This window comes from Stegastes partitus, unplaced genomic scaffold, assembly GCF_000690725.1.
Source record: "Stegastes partitus isolate 25-593 unplaced genomic scaffold, Stegastes_partitus-1.0.2 Scaffold108, whole genome shotgun sequence".
NCBI classification, from domain to species: Eukaryota; Metazoa; Chordata; class Actinopteri; family Pomacentridae; genus Stegastes; species Stegastes partitus.
Window position 1 is genome coordinate 355,388 of NW_007577839.1, and position 27,433 is coordinate 382,820.

At 42.6% G+C, this 27,433-nt stretch overlaps 1 protein-coding gene across 1 annotated transcript in view; it reads right to left on the reverse strand.

Moving 5' to 3' along the window:
- The window catches only part of LOC103354449 (metabotropic glutamate receptor 7-like), a 62,401-nt gene extending 40,951 nt beyond the window's left edge, over nt 1-21,450 (reverse strand). The window contains exon 1 of the mRNA XM_008277823.1: nt 20,947-21,450. Coding sequence (XP_008276045.1) covers nt 20,947-21,450 — 504 coding nt within the window. The remainder of the gene's footprint in view (nt 1-20,946) is intronic.
- Between the last annotated feature and the right edge of the window lie 5,983 nt (nt 21,451-27,433).

Here is a 27,433-nt window from a genome sequence, read left to right on the forward strand (position 1 = left end):
ATGGAGGGAAAACACAGAGGTCTGTTATAGGGGACAATGTTCTATTGATTTACCACCACAAAGTGCCGTGGCCGCCCTGAATAAAAAATCTGTTGGTGATGTCTAAAGACGGGCGAGGAAAAAAAAAAAAGACAGCGATGGGAGGTGGGGGGGGTGGATGGGAGTGGTGGTAATCTGCTTACTGACGTTAAATGAGAGTTTCAACCTGGGTGTTTAAGAGGAGAGGTGACTAAGCGAGGTTGTGTAAAGGTTAGACGCGCTCACAGTTAGTGGGAATGCCAGGTGAAGTTAATTAGAGCGCCGTGGCCTTTCGGTTAAGTTTTTCCACATACAGCAGCCCACAAGCACCACGGGCAGCTCTAGACGAAGGCGAGAGACTGTAGTGTTTGTGCTTTAACTGTCCTGCTCTGCTAATGCGAAGGTGATGGTTCTGATGAGCTGAGAGCAATTCTTGCGGATGCAGCTCGCTGTGCTGATTTGCTTCTTGTCTTTCCTCTGGTATGCGTCGCACAAAAAAGAAACGTTATCTGAGGAAGAAAAACACGAAACATATGGCACAGCGCAACTCTCAGTCGGGGTAATGGCAACCATCTATCCCTGCCATCTGAGGAGAGGGAAATCTGCAGATATGAAAGGACATGCTGCTTCCATACAAAACAGAGGGACATGACAGTCGATGGGCTCTTAAAGAACAACTCCAACTAAAAACAAAGGCCATCTTTCAAACTGGGAGATTTTCTTCACAGAAAACACTGCACTGAACAGACTCCATCAGTGTCAAAAATTAGGCACCAAACAACTGGAGTGTTGTCCAGACTGGGTTTTCTATCCATTAATCCAAGAGCAACTCTCAAACACACAGCTCCAAACGAACTGCCGTTGTCGAACTGGCAGGGCTGAAATGTTTCCCATGGATGACTTTAACTGGAGTGAGGGCGGCCAGGCAGCTCTTGTTGCAGGAATCCCTGTGCCTCTATTTGCTGCATGATTAGCTTCTAAGTATATCTTGACATCAGTCAGCTCCACTCGGCTGTTTGCAGCAATTCTCCGCGGTGATGGCGGAAATGACAGCGGGTTCTGACAGACCCAACTCTAACCCCATGCTGTCTGTGGCCGGACGCCAATGCACAGATTGTCCACATGACACCAGCGCAATGACACACAGACTCTAAGTATGATCCTATGAACCAGCCAAGGAGCCATTTTGAAAGCAATTCAAAAGCTATACAAACACACACACACACACACACACATACACACCACCGATAACGGGATAAATATTTGCACTGAAAAAAAAAAAAAACCTCCCTTGTCACAAGATTTATTTGTAGCTCCACTGGCCGGCATTGTGAAACTGCAACAGTCGATATTCTATAAACAAAATAATATAGTACTATAAACAGGCCTGTAAAGATATTGAGCAGTTATCAAGTTTTACATCTTTCCTGCTAAATCAAGGCTCAGCGGCTCTGTCGCAGGGCGGAGGGGCAGCGGTGGGTATCAGACAGACATCGGTTTGTATTCAAACAGCAGTGCCATTTGTTAGCGGGGCAGAGGTAATGACTGTGTCCATACATGCAACCTCGGGCTGAGCTTTGGTAATCTCTCTTTACCAGAGCATGGCACTGCCAACGCAGCCGAGGAGGCAGGGAGGATGGGCGGAGGGGGAAACTGACAGCTTTCCCTCCCTCTCTCTGTCACTCTCCCCCCTACACACACCCTCCTCTCTTCCTGCCCATCTGTGTCTCTCATTCTCACTCAAACTCTCCTTTTGTGAAGGCTACGTTTCATCACGGTGCCCTCACACAACCTGTGACTTTCAGCCTCACACCGTCGTACTCCGCCCTTCTGTGTGTTTCAGCCCCGTCGGAGGGAGACAAGTGAGTCTCATCCTCCTGTGTGTCTCTGCCTCCCTGTCATCTGTCTGCATGCAGACACGCCCACACAGATGATCAGCAGACACTACCCTGCCCAGAAAGGTCCTCGGGCTGCCAGTTTTCCCCCAAGCCGAGACAATCTGCCCTCAGTCATTTGTTCGAATGCCAGCCAACTTTTTCCCTTCTCGTTGTCCTTAGGCTTACTCTCTGGTCCCCATTTTTACCGCTGTATTTCTTTTCAAGCGTTGCTCAAAAAGTAATGCTTACATACAAAAAACTAGCAATAGCAAATAGATCCATCAGGATTATGACAGCATTATCATCTCTGAAGAGAGTGCATCATCTCCTCCTTTTATTGATTTTCACAACAATATGCACTTGTGGCAACTAAAACATGATCTTTATATACATGACAACGTTTAACTGACAAAGAATTCAGTTTAATGTGGTATTAATTATTCAAAATAAACCCGCAAACACAATATTTACATACAAGGTGTGTCAGAAAAGTTTCAAGATTGGTGTCACAAAAGATATATTTCAAATACAAACTACAAGTTTTCCCCTTCCAAGTAATCCCCCTGGAGTCTAACACACTTTCCCAGCCTTCTCTGCCACGCCGCCATGCACTCCTGGAAGGATTCTTCCAGGATCCTCTGCAGCTCCGTGGTCACGGCCATCCTGATGTCGTCCACGTCTTCAAAACAGGTCCCCTTGATGACCCCCTTGAGCTTGGGGATGAGAAAAAAATCCCACAGAGCCAGGTGGGGTGAGTGGGGAGGTTGCTCCAGCATGGCAATGTTCTTCTCAGCCAGGAACTGTCGGATGCTCAGGGCATTGTGAGCAGGCGTATTGTCATGGTGAAGCAGCCATGACCTGTCCTGCCACAACTCTCGTCTTTTCTCGTGCACTGAACGAAACAAACGCCGCAGGATCTCTTTGTAGACGTGCTGGTTGATCGTCTGAAGGGGAAAACTCATAGTTTGTAATTTGGGTTTGAAATATATATTTTTTGTGACACCAGTCCTGGAACTTTTCTGATACACCTCATATCACTTTTCAAAGTTTGTATGCTGAACATATTAGACACCCAGCAGACTCTGACCACGATTTATATCCACGTGAAGCCAAAGTTTGATATTGCCTCCTTACTTTTAGCTCCAATTTTGGTCTCCACCAAAAAATACTGGCCTCTCTACCATCCACTATGTTCACCAGTTAGTCACTAGCTTCACCTGTCTGCTGTCTGGTGTTGGGCTGATTGGGCATAGTGGGTTTTCAGTTTTTTTTTGCTTGTAAAATGTGCTTGCTGAGGCTAAAGCTATGCTAATTAGAACAATGATAGCAAACCATAATAGTTAAGTTGTGGGCCGGATATTAAAAACAAACTGAAAGATAATGAAATGCTCTGCGGAGCTGAAGGGAAATGGAGGTTCAGGTGATAAATCTCTGTGGATTTATCACTACAAGTGGCACCTTTTACATATGCATTTGAGCCACTGTTAATATTAAAATACTGATTATAGCTGTTTTATGATTTTATTTTATTTTTTTAAAGGACCATGATAAACACTGGCAGTCATTACTAACTTGAATCATCTGTTGAGTTTTTTTCTTTATTTAACAATAAACACTATTTCAACTGCCTAAAATCAAGATATCCTGGTTGGAAACTAGACAATCTCCCAGTGAGAATATTAAGCTTCAATTTGGAAGTAAAACCTTATGCTGGTTTTTCAACACCTCTCATGACCTTTTTTAATCACCAGCATTCAAACTGACAACAAGTGTCTCCCCTTTCACAAAAGCATGGTAAAATTGCACATTTTGGTCATTATAACAGCTTTGTATGAACAGAGACTTCCATTTCTTTATTTATTAATGAAAATAAAAGATTTAGAGTTTATTAAATCACATTTGTGAATATGGTGTTATAATTAGCTGGACACATTTGTTACCACAGCTCAAGAGCTAACACAATATGGGGACACACTGTCCTATAAAGCGTAAGCCAATTAACCACACAAAATAACAAAAAAAATGATTTATTCCTCAGTTTTTATTAAATAAGACTTGGCCTTGGCTGTCATCTCTACTCTTTGAACATGCAGTGCACTTAAAAGTCTTCAGATTTCTCTTGTTTTTTTTTTTGTCCCCCATTAACAGGATAAGCAAAATTTACATGGTGCTACTTAGCAGTTGAGAAGAAACGATATCTGCACCGGAGGTCATTTGGCCTCCATTGCTGAGGTCGGCCATCTTGTCTGCAGTCCAGTTTCCAGTGTCAAAGTCAGAAGCTTTGTATCCCCATCCATCCATTCCAGAATTCCTCCCTAAGACCGCTGTATGCCACCTATTCACTCATGAATATAACCTGGGCCGCCATTTGGTTTCCTCCACATTGTAGTTGCTAAAGAAAATTTGACATTGTTAGATGTGTCTTGTAAGGGCAGGTTATTTCTTTTCAATCTCTTCTCCACCAAGCTCCTACTTCTCTCCTCACCAAGGCCAGCCTCATATCGCTCTCCTGCTAAATCTCTCTGCCATTTTCCAGGCAGTTATTTTACAAGGACCTTACTTTAGCTGTGTTTAACCAGACTGAATGTTCATTGTTGCAGCAGCTTTTTGGTCCAGAAATCACAAACACCACCTTTTCAGAGTTGCCCACACTGCTGAACCAGCCTTAGTGTTACATGACAGAAAGTTAGGCTTTTATAATCCTTTATCTAACTCGACCTTCCACCGTCTCCTTCTACCGCCCACTTCTCCTTTTCCCAGTCGATTCCCTCACCCTCTGTCTCTCCCGCTCACTCCATGCCAGTCCCCTGGGTGGCTCCAGTGCTCGGTGCCGGGCCTGAGCTCTTGCATGGCTGCCCTGCCAGAGTATATTTTAAGACAACCAGCATGTTTCTCCATGGGTATAGAGGCTAGGTATGACTCATAAGTCAGATATTTGACCAGGAGAGCCACACAGTAGAGTAAAGCTGAGGCGTGGGAGGAAAGTGTGGATAGCTCACAAAGGGAACCTGACCGACCTCCATCTTTCCATCTGGTAAACAGACTGCTATTTCAACTCCATTGGTGTTTCAAAGAAATAATCGTTTCCCAACACCAAATAGTTCTCAAAGCCTCATCAGAGAAGTGTCTGTACTGAGGAGAGGAGAGGCATCTATGTAGTGTAAAGGTGTGCTGTTACAAACGCATGTCACAAATGGAGCCCACTGACTTAAGGATCTTGGCTTTCAAGCCGGCATGACAGTCGAGCTTTTATGCTGTCACTCGTGAGAGTTATTTTGTGCAGATACTGTATCTCTTCCAGTCTTCCTGTAAAGCTTCTTTTGACTTAGGCTTCACACAAAGCGAGGCCCTGCAGAGAACAATACGGTTCAGCAGAACTACCTTGATCAACGTGACTGTGCTGTGTTCTTTCTTCAGGTGTGACAGAAACTCAACTCAAGGTAAGAATAAAACATAGCCTGTAGGTTTATGACTAAGTGTTATCAAATGCATGGCTTTAAATCCACAGGATCTCACATTACAGCTGGCTGTATTGATTTTTCCCGACTGCAAAGAGCACTGGACGCTGCTTTTGTTTTCCCTACTGCGTTCTTTACAGCCTGCATTATAACTGTATTTTTTTTTTTCCCTCTAGAAAAAAAACATAAAATATCAATAAGAACAGTGCTGAAATCTGCATGCTATTGTGCCTTAGGTAATAGGAAAAGAAAACAAGGATAGTCTTTCATGAGAAACATCTGAATACAAATGCCTGTGTTTGTGTTGTGGGGATCATTGGTGTGTGCAACATCTTTACATATCTGCTCTGCTTCATTGCTCTGTCCGGTCCTAATATGGTTCTGACAAATTATTCACCCAAAGAGCGAGCATAGGTGCGTGTTTTTCCCACCTACACCTGGAGCATGCTTGGTCTGACACATTCATTGTCAGTTGTGCACCTGCAACACTCTGACCTGCATCCCAATGACTCCTCTGTACTATCACCCCCCGCCTCCCCGCCACCCTCCCCGTATAGCTCTCTCTTCAGACTCGACAGAGCATCATCGTCAGGTCCATTTCTCCCCTAATAGTGCAGACAATGCGAGCGAGCCTCCTCGATCTTATCTTTCCTGTCTGCTCCTCACAAAGAATTCTTTAGCAGGACCATGTAATTACGGACTGATCACAGCAGTGGGAAATATCACAGATATCCTATTCCTTGTGTTAGCGTGTCTGAGCCCGTGCTTGATGCCGCACACTTGAGACAAATGTGCTGGTTTAGAAGGAAAACAGAACATTTTAATAAGCAGTTATCTGCTTGCTTGGCATTGCGCTGAGTGTCGCCTTGAACCTCTCATAGTGGCAGAGATTATAGTATCTTATTAGCAACACCTGCAATCACACCGAACTCACTGTCACCCTTGCGGATCCGTGTTTCAAAGAAGTTGCAAATGTGATCAAGAATGTGGAGACGAGCACACTTTCCCGCAAGAAAAAAAAAAAAAAAAAAAGTCCCACATGCAAAATTTTAGTAGCTCAAACGGATGTAATGACTGTGGTCTTGTTTTCACAAATTATACTGTGCATTGTGGTAACTGCAGTGGAGGTGTGCGATGATGAATCCGTGCAGCCATAGTGTGCAGTGTAATTTACGCTGAGCTGATATTCCTGTGTTACAGCAAATAGGCTGAATTACCTGCTTAAACTGCCACTCACAGTAAGATGCTCACACTCATCTAGCGGGGTTTTACAAAACTGGCGTTTGAACAAAATTAAAAAGGTAATAAAAATGCAAAAACCCAATAAATGCACTTCAAATTAAATGAAAAATCAAATGAAGGAATAGACGAACGAACAAATACATAAACAGGTAAAACATTCCAAATATAGCCGCGTAGGACTAGAATTGAACAAGAACCAAAAACACAAGTGTAAAGCTGATAATAAAAATGATTTAACAGTTTTTTTTCCCCCTTCCAAGTCTTCCAGGTAGAGCATTCTTACAGTCAACTATGGGACTTTATTGGCCTGGATTTAGCTGCACAGGAAGACCTTCCACCCTGGCTTTATGTACAAACTCCAACTGGCCCCTCACATTAACCATCCATCACATGAGGTATTTGATTAGTAGAACCTGTTGGTGGGGAGCGCACAGCCTGGGAGGCTCAGCTGAGGTCAATAAAGTCCCTTCTCTCCAGCAGTCTCTGGGTACCGAACGGCAAAACCCCAGTCACCTTTCCTCTTCTGTCTAGACAGGGGACAGTCAGAACAGCCTCAGGATCTCAGGTTGCGTGTGACTCATGAGAAAATGAAAGTTGTGCTGGGAGTCGTGCCATAGACATGTTTCATTTGGACTTGGATGTCAATAAAAGATTGACCTCACATCTTGTGAGCCAGTAAGTTGATGCTATAGCTACGTATGTGTGGTCGTACGAATGGTTAAATAATCTGACCGCTGCATTTTTATTGAATGATTGAGGCAAAATGAAAAAAAAAACGTGGGAACAAAATGTGTGTGATGTTTGATGGTCCTGATTGTTATGACAGAGTATTATTTGATCTCCTTTTCAGCCATCCCAGTGACATGACTCGACACGTGGCAGATCGATGAGTCCCCCACTCTGGTCGAGACCGAAACATCTCAGTTACTGTGAAATGGACTGCAGTGAATGATTGTACAGCTATTCACGGACTGCAGAGGAATTGAATCCTAAACTTTGGTCATTCCATAAGTTTTCTTACAGCCCCACTAGTAGATTTATGATCTTGAGTGAAATGTTTGAAAAGCTATAGGGCCATTAAATTTGGCACAGACATTCACGCTTGATGAATTGGAAGCACTTTGGTGACTTTTCATCGGCTCCCACCATGACGTCATTTTTTATTCTTTTTTTTTTAGGAATTTGCTGAATACTGAAGACATTTCCATCCAGCTTTATTCTGTGTACAGTGTCATGCTCACACGCCAAACTAAGATGGCAAACATAGTGAGTACAGCCTCCAGAGCCTGTAGCACAGCTGTGGCTACTTAGTTTTGCTGTATACTTGTCCATTTTTTTAAAATTTTAAGTTTGATTTTGCAAACCACACCTGAGTAATGAGATTTGAGCATTAACAAAGTTATGCATGTAAATCCTCCTCTTTACTTTCCGACTCTACCAGTGGGTTCATTTTGCAAAGATTACGCTACATTTTAGACATTTTAAACCGTATTTCTACCATTACAGGTGCACAGTAATTCCATGTAAAGATGTCGGAACACTCTAGAAATTGGTTTTGGTAGTTTGCAATGCAGTAGAATAAGCATCACGTGATCAGTAACTTTTGTCCTGTTATGGTCACTGGATAATGCAGCATTGAATGTTTAAAATGCATAACTGCCAAATGATAATGTACCATTATTGGCAAACATGATTTCCAGTCCTTTGAAAACTGTGAGAAAAAAAAAAGCAAAAAGCAAACATGTTATACAACTGTTCCTGTGGCCATTGTTATCAGTAGACGTAACAATACAGTAACAACAGTTACTGTTTCGTGCTCTTGAGCAGTTACACATAAAGAAAGGCCTTTAAACTTTCCAGAAGAACAAAAAAAACCCTTTAAGTACAGCTCATTAAATGTACGTCTGCTGTCTTCTACCCTGCGGCACAGTCTGATGAGAATGATCCCATGTCCGCTCGCGACCTGGCGGGCTATGGGCTCTCTGCTCCGCTCTGCTGGTGTAGTGCATCACTGAGGGCATCTGGCCTTGTATTCCCGTCAGCAACACACTGGCACGACTGCACAGCCCAAACAATGGACAATTGTCCACTCACTGAGCACAAGAAGCTTTTTTTTTTTTTTCTTTTACCAGTGTTGTACTGAATAACCTGCCAATTCTGGAAGAACTGGACACAGTCTTTGAGACAGAGCTATTATGTGTAAACAGACTCCCTTTCTAACTGAGATCATGATTCATCAAGGCAAGTGTCTCGACTAATGGACCGAGAAGATTTATGTGGAATGTGTTTTTGTGACACGCACATTTCGCATAACTTCCACTCGCAGTGAGACAAAGTGTAAGGAGGCTGCACACTGGCATGCAGTTCAGAGGCAGAATCAAAGATGCGCAACAGACGCCAGATCAGACAATTACTCTGCGACAGGTTAACCAGCCGAAACAGGAATGAGCCCAGAAAAATACAATGGAACTGTCACACATCACTACTGAAGGGTTATCTCTTCTTTTTTTCCCCCCAACAAGTACACGAGCGCGCCACTTTCTCAAAACAGCTCATGTGGATCTCAAGTCTGCGAATAGCACCGTTTGTCAAACGAGCTAAAATAACACAAACACAACACCTTTAATATGTATTTAGAAGACCTGGAAAAACAGGCTTTTAAACTTTCCAGCTCATTGATCATCCAAAATACAAAATGAAGGAAATGTGGTGAACTTTTTCTTCTTTTTTTTTTTTGCTAGAAGTTCATACAAGAGTTTTATAAGGAAAAGATTTTATATACACATTTTGTGTTTGCAAGAACTTCAGAACTACAGTTTAAGACATTAATCCAAAGTCCAATACTAAAATGATGACAGGGTTCAGACACAGAAAATTCCTCTATAGCAGTATTACCGAAGCTAAACCCATGAATACAGTACTTGAAGAAAGAAAGGATTATGTGAACTGCATATGGCTTAAACATAAAATATTAACGTTGTAGTGTGAGTCGGTACAGAAACACATATATAAAGTGCACTGTTCCAAGTCACCTTTGTCATCTATGACCAGCAGAGTGAGAGCTTTGAAGTGCCTCGTGTTCATTTATTTTATGTTATTAGATCACATTCAAAATCATAACCTCAGTGTCGATGGTTTCTCTAGATAAAAAGGTGTGATGTGTTTCCAGCTGTGCACAGGAACTGGAAAATTGGTTGAGAGCGAAGGACTACCGCCACAATAAAACATACACCCGCACACATCGATGTTTTTGTCATTTAGGAGGATATTGCATTGAGGTACATGAATTCCCTGGAGACGCGTCTCAGCCATAACCGCTATATGTGTAACCTCAGTCCTTACACCACCCCAACCTAATCCTCACAGTAGCGATCGCCAAAAATAAATCTAATGGTTAACCTTGAGAGGAAACACACATCTGTTCCCAGAGGAAAAGTAAGGACCCAATGTAATGTGATGAATTGAAGCTAATGCACACACACGCATGGACTTATTAATTATGTGGAGAGTTGCACATCATTTATTACTGTGTCCCTATTTTACACATATAATTGAGGCATAATATAACATGGTTAAGGTCAAGCAAAGGGTTAAAAATGCAACCTAGGGGAGCTTTAGGATCAATATTACAGTAATACCTACTTCACTTGAGTTTGGGAGTGACAGTTTAAAGAAATTTTCAACCATCTGCACCAACCTGCTTCCTCTGTGGACTTTCCTATAATAAAATAACTCCACTTGTTTTTTTTTCTTTGCTCCTGATGGACAGCAGTCATAATTAGACTCAATAGAGAGCTTGGACTCAAACAAATGTTGTTTTGGAACATTTAGTCAAACCTCAATCAACATTTTTGCTGCAATATGTGAGACGAATCCCTTTAATTTTTTTTGAATGAAGACATTTTAATCCCAGAAAATGCAATTAATGCAAGAGCACACATACAGGATTCATTAGAGACACTCTCGGCCATATTATAAAAACTGCACCAATCTGATTGAGTCTGTACAAAATACTTTGCAATCATTATCTCGAAACAAAATTAGCCTGTTTAAATACTATAGACATTTTAGAATTGCGCCCACTGGCAAGAATGCAGCGAGAATAAAGCTTGACTGGATGATGCAACATACAGACATTTCTGTTTCCAAAATGTCTGAGTGAATTTGCGAGCAAATATCCCATTTTATTGGCCTTCGACCTCCAGGTAGAGGGCAAATGGCAGCTCTATGCATAATCTATTGATAAACAACCTGCTATTGATCCCCCCTAGCCTCATTACGGCCAACACGTGAGTGCTTCAATACTGATAAGGCTGCTAAAAAACAGTATATTCTGTCATCAATAGCTTCTGTCCAGTAGTCAATTGTAGTTTAAGCAACCCTATTTGAAGGAAAAGAGCTTTCCTAATTTGCAAAATGTCAATGGTGATTGAGGTCTTCCCCCAAATCAATGTAACTGTCACATGCAGGCGTTTCAGAGAGCACTTGAAATCCCCCAGGATTTGCATCTGAAAACAGTAATCCTGTCAACTGATTTTTTATGTATGCTCTGGCTGCTGAGGCACAGAATACTTTTCAAGCTCAAAAGAGCAGAGACACACAAACACGTTTCAAACCGCACCAACACACCACCGCATAGCTAGCCAGAGAGAAAGAGAAGCAAAAAAAAAAGAAAAGACCTCACCAAACATTATCTCCAGGGAAATACAGACAAAATGAAATTGAAGCTAATGAAACTTTGAAGTTCCGCTCTTTCATTTTCACATGTAAAATCAACAGGTATTTTAGCTTAACTACCCCAGGCCTATGCTGCACTCTAATAATTTAGTCTCCCTATAAACTTCCACAGTGTGCCGGCTGATATAATGGTTATTACTGCCTGTTGTTTGAAAACATTCTGATGCTCCCTGAGGCCCTGCTGTAATAACAGAACTGAAGGACAAGGAATGAATCCCGATGACAGTTTATTATGTATACTGTGTGAGAGAGCACACTGGACCCTGACATTTCTGAGACACAAACAGCAAACGCACACAAGTGAAACACACACAGACGCCTGCAAACACCAGCGCTGAATTTTACATACTTCACGGTATATTTGGAAGGATGAGGGTATTTTCTGTCTTATTTGACCACGTTTTAAACATCAGTGACACAAAGAAACTGTTTACTACTACTATTACCACTGTTGCACTGACGTATACACTTTCTAGTGATCCCTCATTTTGCACCACTTCATTGGTTTACAACATTTAAGAGGGAAAAATTGTACTTTTCTTACTTTGGCACATGTATTTGACAGCTTCATATAACGATTTTGTACGCAAAACAATCATTATCCGGTTCTGCATTATTATTTTTTTGTCATGAATTAAACTAACCAACCAGCAAATAGTTAAAATCTGCTCAATTGTGACCAGCTAAATTGGCAAAATGCTTCTTTCATTAATTACACATGAATGCACCAGAATAATAACACAATCACATAATAAATAAAAGTAAATAGTGCTCATTATGAATGAATAATAATTTAATCAAGACAAATCGACCGCATCTGCATGACTCAATACCACCAGAAAAAAACTGATATAATACAAAGACAGAAGCAGAAGGACAACTGTGGTTTTCTCCTCCCTCTCTTGCAGCTCTGGCTGCCGTGTGGCGTGTCTCCGTCTAGTTCTTACTGCTCTTCAATGGCATGCCTGCACTGGAGCCCTCACATGGGCCTGCAGTCCAAGCAGAGCCTCGTGCCACCAGCCTCCAGGGACAGCGAGACAGCCATGTGAGCAGCTCACCTCCTGTCCCTTTTAAGGTTAAAGCATGCCAGTATATTGTAATTTAAAGTATAATGTTGCATTATCATTTTTTGCAAAAGTTGACAGAGACACTGAAACGTGTTGAGGCTTCACTTTGGTCCAGTCTAAAATACTGTAGCAACTGTTGGATGGACAACCATGAAAATTTCTATCGACACTTTTTGTCCCCAGAGGTTGAATCCTAATGACTATTGGTGATAGTCTGACATGTCTTTACTGCAGAGCACCATTACACATCAGAGATTTCGAGAGAAATGTCTAAACCAGTTTATCAGAATGGATTGGCACGAAAATCAGTGACTCTTTAAGACCCTTTGTCACGTCGGCGATGACTTCACTTTTAATCTAATGCAAAAAAGCAGGTGGAAATGCTTTGTTGAATGACAAATTACGTGCAGAACAAATGTAATTCCTGTCATCTGTACTAAGTGTTTAGTGCTAATTATCAAGTGGTAGCTTAGAGATTGTGAACAAAGTGAACAAAACCTGCTAAACATCAGCATATTAGAATTGCAATTGTGACCATTTGACTTTGTGATGCTCGCATGTAGCCCAATTTAGCACCTTAGAGAGCTGACAACACTTTACACATGACACAAACATTTAATAAAGGGTATCTAATACACTATCAAACACATCGATATAAAGTGTTTATTAATGTCATGTATTATCTGTTCATACACCAGCCTTCATATATGGGTGCTCCTGGGAGAATGAATGATCATTATTTTGTAGAAATCAATTTCCACTTTGACATGAAAGAGTATTTTTTTCGGGTGAATTCTTGTGCAAAAGGTCCAATTATATTGACCACGATTCAGTGTTGAAAAGCAATAAAAAGGGAAGACGTCCAATGGGGGCAATACTTTCTATAGAAGCTGCGCATTAAAAAAATATAGCCGCGTACCTGTAATGTAGTGTGTTATAAATAATTTGTTAAAGGTTTATATGTAGCTTATAAATGGTAAACAGGACGTCTTGAAGCAGTGTTTCCTTTGTTTGCACCTTTCTCTTAAAATGGAACATCTTTTATGTGCTGAGAGGGAATTCTGCCTGACAAGTAAATCCACAGTATTAGTCTTAAGTGCAATATAATTTCGAAGGTGCCCTGAGATTTCAGAGCTGGATGAGAAAAGTGGTGAGAAAGCGATAAAACTGAGAACAAAGCACCCGAACACGGGCCTGAGAGGAACCACAACACATGCCTCCTTTTGAAGCGGCAGACACTCTCACAGGCAGCGCTAAAAGCAGCCTTTTAACTAATTCAGTTAACTCATTTACCAGGATTTGAAGAACTGTGAGACAAGTGCCTGGTAAAAAAAAAACAGATCATATTTAATGCAAATTTCTTATTGATCTGTGGACATTTTGTGCTCGTATGAGGTTTCTAAAGCGAAAAACCGACTTAGATGTTATGTAGTCGCACAGCGCAGCAGTCCACTACGGCTAAGTGTCTTTGTAATTCAGGCTCTGTCCAAAATGATGCATGGATCGCGGCACTGAAACAAACTACAATGAGCACTGTAATAATGCCTTTCAGCCCACACTGGATCGTTTTCCGCTCAAGCAACGGGGACAAGTTTCCCTTTTCGTAGGGTGAGAGGCCAACCAGCAGCCAGCAGAGACCTCCTCATGCTTCTCCACTCATCCCCGTAAGAGGATCGGACGTAATGGGGTTTCCTCTTTCCATGGCTCCTTCTGGTCCCCAGATAAACTGCAAAAAACTTCCAACAAAGTCTAAGTGCTATTCTTGTCACATTTTACAGTCACGCTAACAACAAGTTTTGACAGGACACGGGTGTGACCTCAGTGTGAGCGTGGCTAAGCTTTTTAGCAGGTGTCCTCTTCCTTCCCTTCAATGCGGTGGCATCAAAAAAAAAAGAAGGGGGTAACAACCCTACTGAGAGATGCAAGCTGCTGCAGCTGTCGAGCAAAGACCCCAAACCCGAGTATGAATGAGGGATGGCACCTCATTAAAGACACTGAATCAACATTTGTCAGCTATAAATGGAATCGCACCGCAATAACGGAGGCACAATACGTCTGAAAACAAATAGGAATGTACTAGCTGTGTTTTCATTGAGGAAGCATTTATTCGTATAGCAAGCTATTATGTCGCTGAATAATAAAGTGAGCCATCCCCCCAGGGCCTGTGGGAATAGCCAAGACCTTAATATTAGGCGTGCATGGTTTCTCATATTCTCCCCGTGGCAGACAGCTGACCTAATGACCTCATGTCAACTGCAATGACATCTTGTCCAACACAGGGATATTTTATTCATTTTATTAATATTGCATCATGTTGCTCATGCTATGTTGTTCATGCGTGTGTGTGAATATACACCTGGTTCACTGAGCAGCACTCGCTCGCAACGCAATTTCTTTTGAAAAGAGCAAACGGGTGGAAATTTAGGAGAGCGAGGTTGTTATTAGGCAACGTTTTTCGGTGTGGTTTTCAGTTTAACTGCTGCCTTTGCGTGTCTGACTGCGGGTTTTCCTATCGAATTTGACACAATCTGCTTGAGTACAGTTCATTCTCTGAAGACGGTGAGAAAACGCCAAAACATATATTCAAAAATCAGCTCCGACAACAAGTCCGTGCACGTTCTAGATTTACGGGATCAATAGTTCTCCAATTGCTGCCATTCTAACACTAACAAAAGTGAGACACATTTGCTTCTTGTTATAAATTGATCTTGTTCACTTCTTGCACAGTTCAATTTGTTTGAACTCTGGCCTGGGAAATAGCAAAGGCACATGGATCTCCAGCCAATTTAAAAGAGCAGGTGGAATTGACCTGTCCTTAGATAAGCATTGATTGTTTACATCCCTGTTTGTATACCTGCATGCTTAAAGAACACAGGGAATAGAAGGTGGTCCGTGGTGTGTGGCTGGCCATGAGCGCAAGGATGGAGAGAAGGGGGGGGTGGGGAAGACTTCAGCGCTCAGACACTGATATGAAAAGGCGTATAATTCTCAACTTTTTGAATTAGTGTCAGCCTGTTAGTGATGCTAACATCTGCAGCTTATGCGTGTAACCCTGCCCACATTCTTTCCTATCTCACATGCATTTTTCCACACCGTGTGATTACATTTCACCTTGCCAATTCTAGTTTGAACTGGCCATAAGTCAGCATCTGATTAAATGGCTGGAATGAAAACCAGCAGGCTCCTCAGTCCCAAGGACCACAAGTGTGAGTCAGATAATATATTCAGTATATCCACACAGGATGAATAATAAAATAAAGAACGGCATATTCCTTTTCAAATTCCACAGTTCACTCTGAATATGCTTATTTTTTGTCATTATTTTTGTGTCACAGCCTTCCCTAACAATTCTAGAAGCAGTATAACATTTATTACAACTATTTTTTTTATGCTCAGTTAAAAAGATTTACTTACTTTATACTTCAATTCCATGTGGCCTTTTAAATGGTTTATGTGCGAGGCAAAAAGCAAAAATTTTGATCATGAATATGATAAATTGCACTTTGCTACAAAATCTGCATAAATGTGTTAGTGTAACTGATGACTCATCAGCGCTTTACAGTCTGCCAGGCAGTTTCTGTTATTTTCGAAAGGGGTGTCATCAGATCACGACAAAAAAAAAGAAAAAACTTAAACTTGCTATTCATTCTGAGGGTCAGCCTTCTTTTGGAGAGTTCTGAGCGATAAGCGTAGATGCTCATTTGTGCTGCATGACAACAATACAACCGACAAATAAGTAAATACTGCCTTGTTGCTCATTCCCAGTTCTTCTATTGTTCTACACAGACAAGGCAACATTTTGACCATGAACCGGTATTGTAGTTTAGATGTAATGCGCTCACATGAGTGCACGTGCACATACTTAGTGATTGAATAATTAGGTATACTGTCCTCACATGTATTTAATTAGTGACCACATTCGCAGATGATGTCTGATGTGTCATCACAGCTCATCTATAAATACAAGCGTGTTCACACCCTCATTTTAACCTTTAGGAGGCCATGTGTGGTTGAAATGTTGTGCAGAGGATCATTACCAACTACTGCAAAGACTTTTTTTTCTTTTTTTTTTTTTGGAATGTCTGTGTCTCCTGAGTTAAAACTAAAAATGAAATTATACTTTCTGTTTGAATTGACTGGAGGGGAGAAATCAAACTTAAGCCACACTCAGACTCATATCGTAATATTCAGTAATTCTATTCTTCTGTTGTGAATAACTCCAAAGACAAACGGACGACTTTGGGTCGGTTTGAAATACTTATTAAAGCCATTCATAATAGAGCCCGACCAACACTGGATTTTTTTTTTTTTTCAATATTGAAAGGGGAAAATTGGGTCACTGTTTATTAACTTTGCAGTAATGTATATCAGAGACTCGTTTGCAGCTTGCATTGAGAACACCGCTTGACTCCACACCGGTGTCTGCTCCGCTCTGATGCAGTCTCTGCTACATGTGCTGCACACTGTGATGGATAGTATTGCAAAAAATAGACTTGACGGGCACTGTGCTGGACAAAGCTTGTGATGACATGATTTCTGAATTACCCAAAGCACACAAGTTTTCATATTGGCACCTATTAGACCACATATGATGATACCAGCATATCTGTGACAGGCCAATATCGGTCAACCGATATAATGTTTGGGTTCTAGTCCATATACAGCCAAGTTTCCACCCGCAAGGTAAATCCTGCTAAATTTTTAAAAGGGAAACATTTGGAAATATACACCCTATCTTTCTATGTTCTAGTATGTTATAGATTGATGTTGTGTGATGTGTATGATGTTAAACACCAATGACATGCCAGTAAACAACAAATCTCAAGTCACTGTCCTAGTCAGTGCTACTAATACAGTAAGAAACAACACCATTATTTGTAGCCTTAAAAAAAAAGTTTACTTATGAGTTTACTAAAAAGCTGAACCTTAGTTAGGGGAAAAGTGTGAAGTTCAGAAATTGTTTTCTTTGTTATTCATGTTTCCGTTACTTGTTATAAAGTTAAAATGTACTGAGTTTGGCTTCTGTGTCACAGTCTGAATAAAAGCCAATTAGCAAGTGATGGAGAGAAAATACAAGAGCCGAAGCCACTGGTGTGGATCATTAAACATCCACAAGACAGTTGTGTTTTCAATCCTTCAGCAATGGTAACAGCACTATTTGTGTGCACACTGTGTGTATCTGCTGCGTACTTGGTGGACCAATTGTGTCTTTTATGGTATGGCTGAATACAGTACAAGAAATGTGACTAATTGATCTGAGCTGCCGCAGGGACAAATGGCAACTGTTTTTTTTTTTTTTTTTTAAAAACAGGCGTATTTAACCACTGGCAGTCGGTGTCACTTTCAGAGCTCGCTACGTAACACACACAGCCATCATATTCCTTTGGTGTCCATCTTTACCACTGTCAGCTGAATAGATCACACTGCAAGGCTTCAATCTCCCTCAAATCAGTCACAGTGATGATTCGGTGAAAAAGGGAGAGATAAAAAGCCGACTGGAGCCTGTCAGGGCTATGAGAGCAGAGGACGTCAATGCCTCACTTAGACAGCTAGTCTGAAGGGGCCGCTTCCCCAGACAGGAGGACAAGACGGAGTTCACCTGCGTTCAATACAAAGTTTTGCCTCTGCCTTTGGGAGCGGAGATGCGACAGAGAATAGCAGGCTTCACTCCCTGATGTAAATGTCATTTGGATAAAAATCAATTTCAGGATTCATTCAAGGAGTCAAAACTTACAAATGGGCAAAGTTGCCGGGTCTTTTCAACCGCAGCGTCATCCTGTTCCCTCGCACAGATTGAGCAGCGGATGATTTTTCTAGGTGCACAGTATCATAGCTCCTGATAACAATTCAAAAGTTTGGTTGATTGATTTTTTTCCCCCTCCCATGGCATTGTTGCTTCTCATTTCCAACACAGCATGAAAGGCCTTGAAATAAAAACATCTTAGCAGCAAATCGGCCTCACCATGGCAACAGTATTGATCAACCCTCTTGGGTCCTCAGAAAAATCTATTCCTCATGTCAATTTCCGAGCATTAACAGTTCAGCAGCTACTCATGTCTTGAATAGACAGGTATGATATTTAGAATCTGGCACATAAAATCTACAATCATTATTTAGCTTCCCTGATGATGCACTTATCACAGGAGTAGTGAGATACAAAATGGCCTGATGATGTTCACTGACAACAATGCAGGAAGTAGGCTAGGAGGACAGCTCAGGTAGAGGTCATTGTTGTTTTGAAGTATAAAGAATCAACTTGAAAGTCCTTCAGGTTTCTTAGTTATGGACCGAAATTCCCCAAAGGGATGAATAAAATATCTATTCCTGCCTGTCTGTCAATAATAAATTTCCATTGGCTATGACAAGAAATTGAACACAGAGCCCATCTGAAGTGTCTTCTTCCTGATTTAAGGGGGGAAAAAAATAAAAATCTGATTTGCTTCTTTAATTACATCTGAACAGGTGTTCTCTCAAGCTTTTGACTGGAATCATTTGATAGTTGATGGAGTGCAGTTGAAAACAATCTCAGAAACTCGTAATTGCTGCCACACACCAATCAAACGCTGTAAAACTAATGAGGGTAAATGGGCTGGGAGCTTGCGCTTCAGGTACGTATTGATTATACGATACCATGTGGCCTCACATTTAATTTAGCATCCTTATTATCAAGAACACCCTCACCACTGGCAACGCCGAAAACGTGTGTGGGGGGAGAGAACGGTTTTGAAGGCGGACTGAACGTATCCATTCTCAGGTGAGCGGATTTTGCGTGCGGTGATTAAATCTACCTTTCCAGCTTCACTTTGGGGAAATGAGAAGAAATGCAGAGTGATGGACGGAGCTGGATGACAACTGCTGTCAATCCGTAGATTCCTCATGCTTGATTACAACGCCTGAGCTTCAGCACCACCTTGCACATGAAATACACCTACACTCTGACAGCCTGACACTTACAGACATGCTGGTGCACCAGGTGTGAGCAGGAAAGAATAAAGAGAATTAGGGACTAATCTCTCTTGCCTTAGAGCCTCCAAATTTCACAAACGCATACAAGTTAATGCTACGCAGCTTGCATGAAATAGAGGAAGTCTCACAACCCTCGCATTCTGCAACAAAATAATGAGTGTAGTGAGGATGCTTCAAAGCATAACTGGAGGGCTTTACCAACTTGGAATAATAAAAATTTAATATGTTAACTCAGCCTACACAGACTGAATAGGAACCAGAGCCAAGCTGAAGGTTGTGGTGGGGGACCATCAGTCTAACTGTCCAGTCGATGGAGCCACAAAACCCCAGAGGAGGACTGCTTTTAAAAAATAAAATAAAAAAATAACTGAACAAGAGTGTTGTGTGGAAGTATGTGTGTGGAAGGAAAAGAAGGAGGATGGGAGGGGGTGTAAAAGCTTCCTAAGTACATCGATGGCCTTGCAGTTAAACAGCTACTTAGAGCCAAGCTCGTGGTTTGTCTAATTGAGCTCAAACAAAACACCAAATGACAAGACTGTGAGTTACAGTCTGCAGACCACAAATCATTAGCGCCAACACTACAGCTCCGGTGAGGCACCGCTGTCCTCGCACCAGACAAAAACTATTTTGCGAGAAAATGAAGAAAATCATTCACGTGATATTTCAAGTAATTGGACACTTTGCAATGGAGATGTGTTTTAAATAATTAACCCGCTGCATTGGTGCCCTGCTGTGTCTTTCTCCATTCTACTGCAGCACCAGCAGTGGACCAACACCATCAGTTGACACCCAGCCAACAGGAATTGAGAGGTGTTTCCCATAGAACCCAATCTAAGACTATTTTTGGGGGGAATTAGCACTGCAAATTCATTTAATTTACTCGCAGCCATCCAGCTCGATTAGGCCACAAAGAGTTTGGAACGAGCTCGTTTCCAAAGAGGGAGGGAGGCCCCCCTGTAGATAAAAGCAAGCCAAGCCGACCATAAAGCCTGGCTTTCAGGTTCAAAACAATTCATAAAATAACGCCTGCAGTCTCACCATACAAGAGGCTCATATAATCATGTGCAATCACATGAAACAGGCCTGTTATTCTCAGGAGGGGGTTGTTGAGTTTGGGGTGTGATTGTGTCAGGCTGTCAGTGCCCACTCATCCAGACTCCGGAGTGAGACTGGAACAGACGGGAGCTGTTCCTTCAGCACCACCGGGGACAAGCAACAGCACTCTCAGCTGTCTTCTGCACACTGTGTAGTGGATTGGAAAACCACCCCAAAAAAAAAACTCACTTCACCTCACCTATTCTCATCCAAAGATGGAGAGAAGAAGCCTCAGTGAGAAGTACACACATCAATTCTCACACCAACTTGTGAACATTTCTTGTGCATAAGGGATTGATTCAGATAGTTGTTTACCACTTTTGCATTGCTTTCTATCTGCTTCCCGTTAACCGGGTGGATAGCCACAAGAAGGCGCATCACTTTCACTCTTCTCCCAATTGCTACCAGAAAAGCTTGCTAAAATAAGTGGGAGATATTCGACTATTTCACAGCCACGACAAGCAGTGGTCACGCTCAAAGACTTGCCTGAAAGAGGCGTAGGATGTTGGCAACCATGATCGATACTGAACTCGCCGAGGCTCCGATGACTCCCACCACTTTTTCAGGCTTGACAAACACCGGTGGCTCCCCGTTCGTGCACCTCACGTCGGAGGTGTCCTTCGTGATCAGGGCTTGCACGAAAGTTAACGATTGCTCCAGGGCGTACGTGTCTCTCGAGCAAGTGTCCAGCACCCGTGCGCCTAAGGTGATGTTGGGTAAGAGTTGCTCGTCCTGGTTAATCTGGTCCAACGCGTACATCATGGCCTCGAGCCGCTGGATGCCGTTCTCCTTTTTCAGGTCCCTGCACGGCGTGCCGTCGATCGATCTGGTGTGCACCGGGAAGAGTCCGCCGAGGGTCAGGTGCCCCTCAGTCCGTATCGAATGGGGCGCGTAAGTCTCCTGAGGCAGCGCGACATCCACCACAGTTCTCATGAGCCAAAACAGCCTCCATAACCAGCTCAGCTTCACGCATTCACCGGGACGCGCCATGATCAACTTTTAAGGGGAAGCCTTGCAAATCCGCCGATGCAAAGAACCAAAACAAAACAAAACAAAAACAAAACAAAACAAAAAAACACACCCAGGGAGGCTTACAAGTTTGTTATAAACGAACCCATTCTTGTCACCAGGGAGGAGATTCAACAAGCTGGGCTGAAGAACCAAGACGCAGCAGAAGGCTGAGGCAAACTGCGCCCATCGTTTTTTTTTTTTTTTGCAACCGGGAGTGAGCGGTGCAGCTTGTTGAATGGTGAAGCTCCTCGCGGTTATTCACGAAAGGCTACATCCCAGAATATTAGTGAAAGGAGACCCGCCACGTATGAACTGGCCTAATTTTTTTTTTTGTGTGTCCATTTATGCGAAATCCAACCAAACAAAAGAAAAACCGCCGTTAAGAAACTGACACAGGCGATCTTGACGAGCCTCCGCAATTCTAAGCAAGTGAACCAAGCCGGAGAGCGAATTTCTGGATTTATCTCTCAGGATCAACACTTGAAAACGTTAGGACACCGGCAGAAGTGGGTGACATTCTTTCTGGCACCGAAGTCCACGGGAGCGCAGGGATGGCTCGCTCGGCGTCTGCCTCCCAGGGGTGCGAATCATCTCCACAGTCTCCAAAGAAAAAGAGAGAAAAAAAAAAAAAGAGGGACGATTAACAGGAGCGCTGATGTGCTTTCCGTACTGTTGAGAGATAATAACAATTTAAAAAAAAACAAAAAACCAGCTAATTAAATCTCCTTCTCTTTCTCCGTCTCCGCAACCGGTCGCATAATACAAAATGAATGAGTCACAGTGAGGGATTCACTGCGTGCGCCGAGTTTTCAGCCCCGTTTTCCATGCGAGACGTCATTCAGTTGCCGAAAAAAAAAAAAAGAAAAACGGGAGAAAAAAAAAGAAGATTAGCATCACTTCATGGCAAGGTTTTCCAGGAAGTTAGCGCTCCTCAAAAAAAAATGAGAGGAGGTAAACAAGACGAACAAACAGCACTTACAGACTTGAATAATAAGACAATTGTTCCTCTGAGTGCCTGTGAGTGCGCTGCATCTCAGCATTATAATCTCTCTCTGCCTCTCCTCCCTCCTTTATCCCCTCAAACACACCAGCGCGCACACACGAAAAAAAAAGAAGTGTTGTTTCGTTTTTACCCCACTCTCTCTCTCTCTCCCTCTCTCTCTCTCTCTCTCTCTCGTCGTTTGATGCTGACTGTTGCAGGCATGAAACAGATCTGTGGCAAAACACAGACGAAGCTGCAGGTATGAAGGAGAGAGAAAAAAAAAAGTGCCTCTCCTGAAATAGTTTTGGATTCATTACTGATGCACCTTTAAAACGGAGGAGGGAGGGAGGAGAACAGACACGTTTGGAGGGGTCCAGGCCGGTCTCCCAGGCAACCCTTCCTTCAGAAGACACTCCTGATTCATCCTGTGGTGCGTCCCCCCCCCCTCTCCTCCAACCTCCATCCACCACCCACCACCTCCAAACACACACACATCCTGCTGGCACACATACACTGGCACACAGTGGTGAAAATTAACCACACCTTCAGGAGCAAGGAGCCCTCGCATCTTTCCCCCCTCTAACAAAAACCCTATCATCACCGAGCTATTTAATTGCACAGATGGTACTTTTACAAACAAGCAGATTATGATAATTTGCTTTCGTGGGCATGCATTAGCCGGGGACTCACTTGGCAATTTTGAGGCATTAATTAAAAAGGTAGTTTCTGCTCGGAATTAAAAGTAAATCTCATATTCCTCCCCCCCCTCCCAAAAAAAAAAAAGGAGTAATAATAGATATTGTTAGGTTCTGCTAATGAGTACATGTTCACTGGGTTACAGTGTGAGAAAAGCTGCCGACTGAGCGCTCTGTAAAACACATAATTTATGCATAAACCTTCATTTTCATGTTAGCCCAGAAACTGACCGCTTCAAAACCGGCCACCACCACCACGCATGCAACAATAGCAGGACTTGTGTGAGGAACAGGAAACAGAAAGTGGATTACAGGATAAGTCAGCGAAGTTGCTTGATCATTGAGTAATAAACAGCTTCTGAGAGCTGCTGTATCGTGGAAATGATTATGTGGCATACAAACCCATTTTATGAACATGTTCATTCCATTAGTTTCTGTTCAATTAAAAGATTAGAAAAGGCGATGCAGCTCTAATTGAAACTTGTCCTATTGACATTACAGGCTTGGATGGACAAATTTCTAATTAATTAAGTTGAATAGAGATTAATTCAAGCCTAATCCTGCCATGTAGTGTATTTATCTCCATTAGCCACACAGAGTACATGAATATCTTTCAACAGGCAAATTGTGCATGTCCAACCCCAGGCGTGATAATGTGGTTTTTGGGTGCACACAGTGTACGCCGGGGCCAAAATTCATGAGATGCACTAAAAATACATTTAAGGAAACTGTGTGGGAACTGCTGGGAAGAGACTGCTGAGGAGAGAAATCGGGGGGATGTGAAAGAGAAGAGGGAGGCAGATGGCCACCTCCGCTGTGAGCACACCGAGACAGACAGGCAGGAATGGAAAAATGCAGCAACAGCCCTTACAAATGACACCCTGAGAGACTGGTGTCGCAACGCACGACACTAATTCCACTGCTCGGACTCTGTGGTGAGAGCCTGACTCCCACTTACACTGTCAACGGAAAGGTTACTTTTGAAAAATGGGGCCCTCACCATGATTTAATTCACTGACTAACCCCGGGAAGAGGGGCCTTTTCCCTGGGGAGGCCGTGTGATTTAGACTGAGATTACCCTTCGGTTTGGATCTTCTCTCTTTCTCCTTTTCCACTCTCACGCAGAGGCGGTGTCACGTGTGCGCGCGCAAACTCGGATAAATTCCTTTTCAATTTCGCCACGAGATGAAGCAACAAGCGGGGAGCGATGAGGATGTGTCCTGCAAGAGGTTTATGTTCAATATGCAGCTGACCGAACAAGCGGAAGCAGCCGTAGTTTCCAAATGCCAGGGGTGTGCAGCATTTCGATGCACCCTGCGAGATAAATTATTGCCTTCTATGAAAGCGGCAGAGCTTTTGTTTCAAGCATTCGATAATATGTCTACTCGATGCTGTCTTCTTCAAGTCAATTACAGGTCTGGCGCTGTGTGCTCCTTTAAAGAACGCCGAATCAAAGAACAATAAAAAGTCAACCTTCAGGACAAGAGGCAATAAGATTTCCTTTTGGGCTGACACCAGGCACAATGGGCTCTGTCTGTCAAATTAATTAACCCGGAAACCTGTTTAATTCCCAGACTCAAATGAAAGGGTGGCCGTATCCACAGGAAAGAAATAACTCCAGAGGAGGAGGTAATTGCATGTCGAGGTGATTTGTTCGTAAGCATGAGGGCCACCAGCCTGTTTGGAGTCATGCATATTCTGTGAGGGGTGAGGTGTTAGATCAATGTTGGGGCAATGTTAGATTAGCAACATGAAGGTCACTGAGCTGCTGGGCCCCCATGTCTCATTTTGTACCATCTGCTTTGGAATAATAAAATCAGGCTATCTAAGCTTTTCTTTATCACTGTAAGCAGAATCAGTGGCTGTAAGGAGGGGGGGGAAAAAACATTTTATAATTCCACAGGCATGCTGTATAGGAAGACAAATTCTTACCTCTTCTGCTGTTTATGCCAAAGACAAAGCAGGTGCACTGCAGCTAGGACGATAGACTCTCCACACTCTCCATTACGATTGTAATCCATCTGTCATACCTTCTCCCTTCTAATTATGTCTCTGTAAAGCCGCTGCTGTGAGCTCGGTACCCATTCACACTCTGAAATGTGAAAGATAGACAGATAATGCTCAAGTGACCACTGGAATACATAACATGCAGTGGGTAGCTTGGTAACAAGAGGTTTTTATCCCCAGGCTATCTGTGAAACTCATGGGTTATATGGCACAGAGTCTGCTTAGATTAGAGGTTATACAAAGATGAGGCCTTTGAGACAAGCAAGAACTTAAACTGAGAAAAAGGAAATATTAACCCACAGCTGCTGGTGTTTTCCTTGCTTGTAGATGTGACAAGTACCTGCTCCTGATTAGAAACCAGCTTGGAGATGATAATGATTAGAGGTATTATATATGACAGTGACGGACCCAAAGGTGCTGACCTCCAACCCACACGGTCCTGGAATTTTCAAGAGACCCTATTAGTGGGTGACTGGGCCTTTGTTTTGATGGCTACCTTCACGGTCCACTGGACACACATGATAAGTGGGTGCAGCTGTTTTGTTAGCCAGGAGGACTTTAGCCACAAATTTGATTGTGATAGCAAATTCCTCTCGCCTTGTGTCTGTTAATTAGGCGACCTTTTGAACAGTTCTGGACCTCTGCAAATTATTTCATCTCAAGTGTCTTCATGGAACATTGTGACAGAGATTTTATCCATCGGCGAATGACTAATAACGGTCCCTCTTGCTGTGTGCTTCTGTGTGAGTGTGGATGCTGTGACAAGCCTGTGTGAAGATGAAGAGATGGATACAGATGACCAGACTATCGATTGCTACTATTAATATACCAAGAAAAGACACCAATATAAAAAATGGTGTTTGTTGGAATACATTAATGCGTCTACTGCAATTAACAATTATGTTCGTAACATTCTACAATAGCTGCAAGGTGGCTCAGTGGTTAGCATCGCTGCCTCGCAGCAAGAAGGTCGTCGGTTCACGTGCCAGTGAGGACATCCGGGATCTTTCTGCGTGGAGTTTGCATGTTCTCCCCGTGCAGCGTGGGTTCTCTCCAAAAACATGTTGAGGTTAATTGGTGATTCTAAATTATCCGTAGGTGTGAATGTGAGTGTGCTTGGTTGTCTGTCTCTAAGTGTAGCCCTGTGACCTGTCCAGGGTGTCCCCTGCCTTCACCCTAAGTCAGCTGGGATAGGCTCCAGCCCCCCCGCAACCCAAGTGAGGACTAAGCGGTGTATAGATAATGGATGGATAGACATTATACAATAGTATACAGTAGTAATTTGTAAAAAGCAAGTGAATGTGTCAGGAATAAAATGATCATTTGAATATCAATATGTAGTTCCCAAAGACTGTATATAAAGAGTTTGAAGCTTAGTGTGGCAGTCACCATTTTAGCAGTGCCCGACTCCTCGTAACTCCTGAATAATCCAAAAACGAGCAAAGAGGTAGAGTGTGAGTGGAGTTGAGGTGGCCCATGCAAACATCTCTGGGTCACTGACTGTTCTATGACACGGCTGTCACTTAAAGTGGTCATGCCATTATTTATGCATAACTTAATGACTTAATAAAATTTAAATGGGTCAGTTACATAAAAAAATACTCCCACACAGTTGTCATGAACAGGAAATTTAGCTACAGAAACCAATATACTTTTAGTACTGGACTGTAAACGTGTTTATTTCTGCTGTAATTCTGAACATTTTAACATGGGATTGAATTGCTTTGGGATTCAGCCCCAAATGGCCATCTGAGGAACTGCACTTTTTTTTTGTCACTTCTGCATTTGCTTTGTGTTTCAGGAGAAGGAGGTTGCTGTTCGGTATCCTCTAATAACTGTGAATCAAGGTCTATATATAGAATAAGCCCCTTTCAGACATGCACTCCTTTCCCTTAATCTGACAGCAACTTAACATGTTGGCTTCATGTGTGAATGTGCGCTCAGGACACTTTTTTTCCATGAAAGTCACAACACACAAGCAAGTTGTGTGATTAAGGGAAGGCTTTTTCAACATTTTAGCACCATATTCGTCTAAAACATCACAAAGTCTTTCCTTTGAATTTCTTAAATAACAGCACATCAGAAAGCTGCAGAATCCAGCCCAGCATCTCCAAAGCGAAAAGAGAGCTGCGTGCATTTGTGCACGTGGAACAAAAGTGCTGGTAACTTCATCAGTTACTTGCAATTGTAAATTATCCCTGGTATGGAGACAGGATCAGTCTGGGTCAGGATCCAACAACAAGTCGTTCTGTGCACTATTCTCGCATCAAACAGGTGA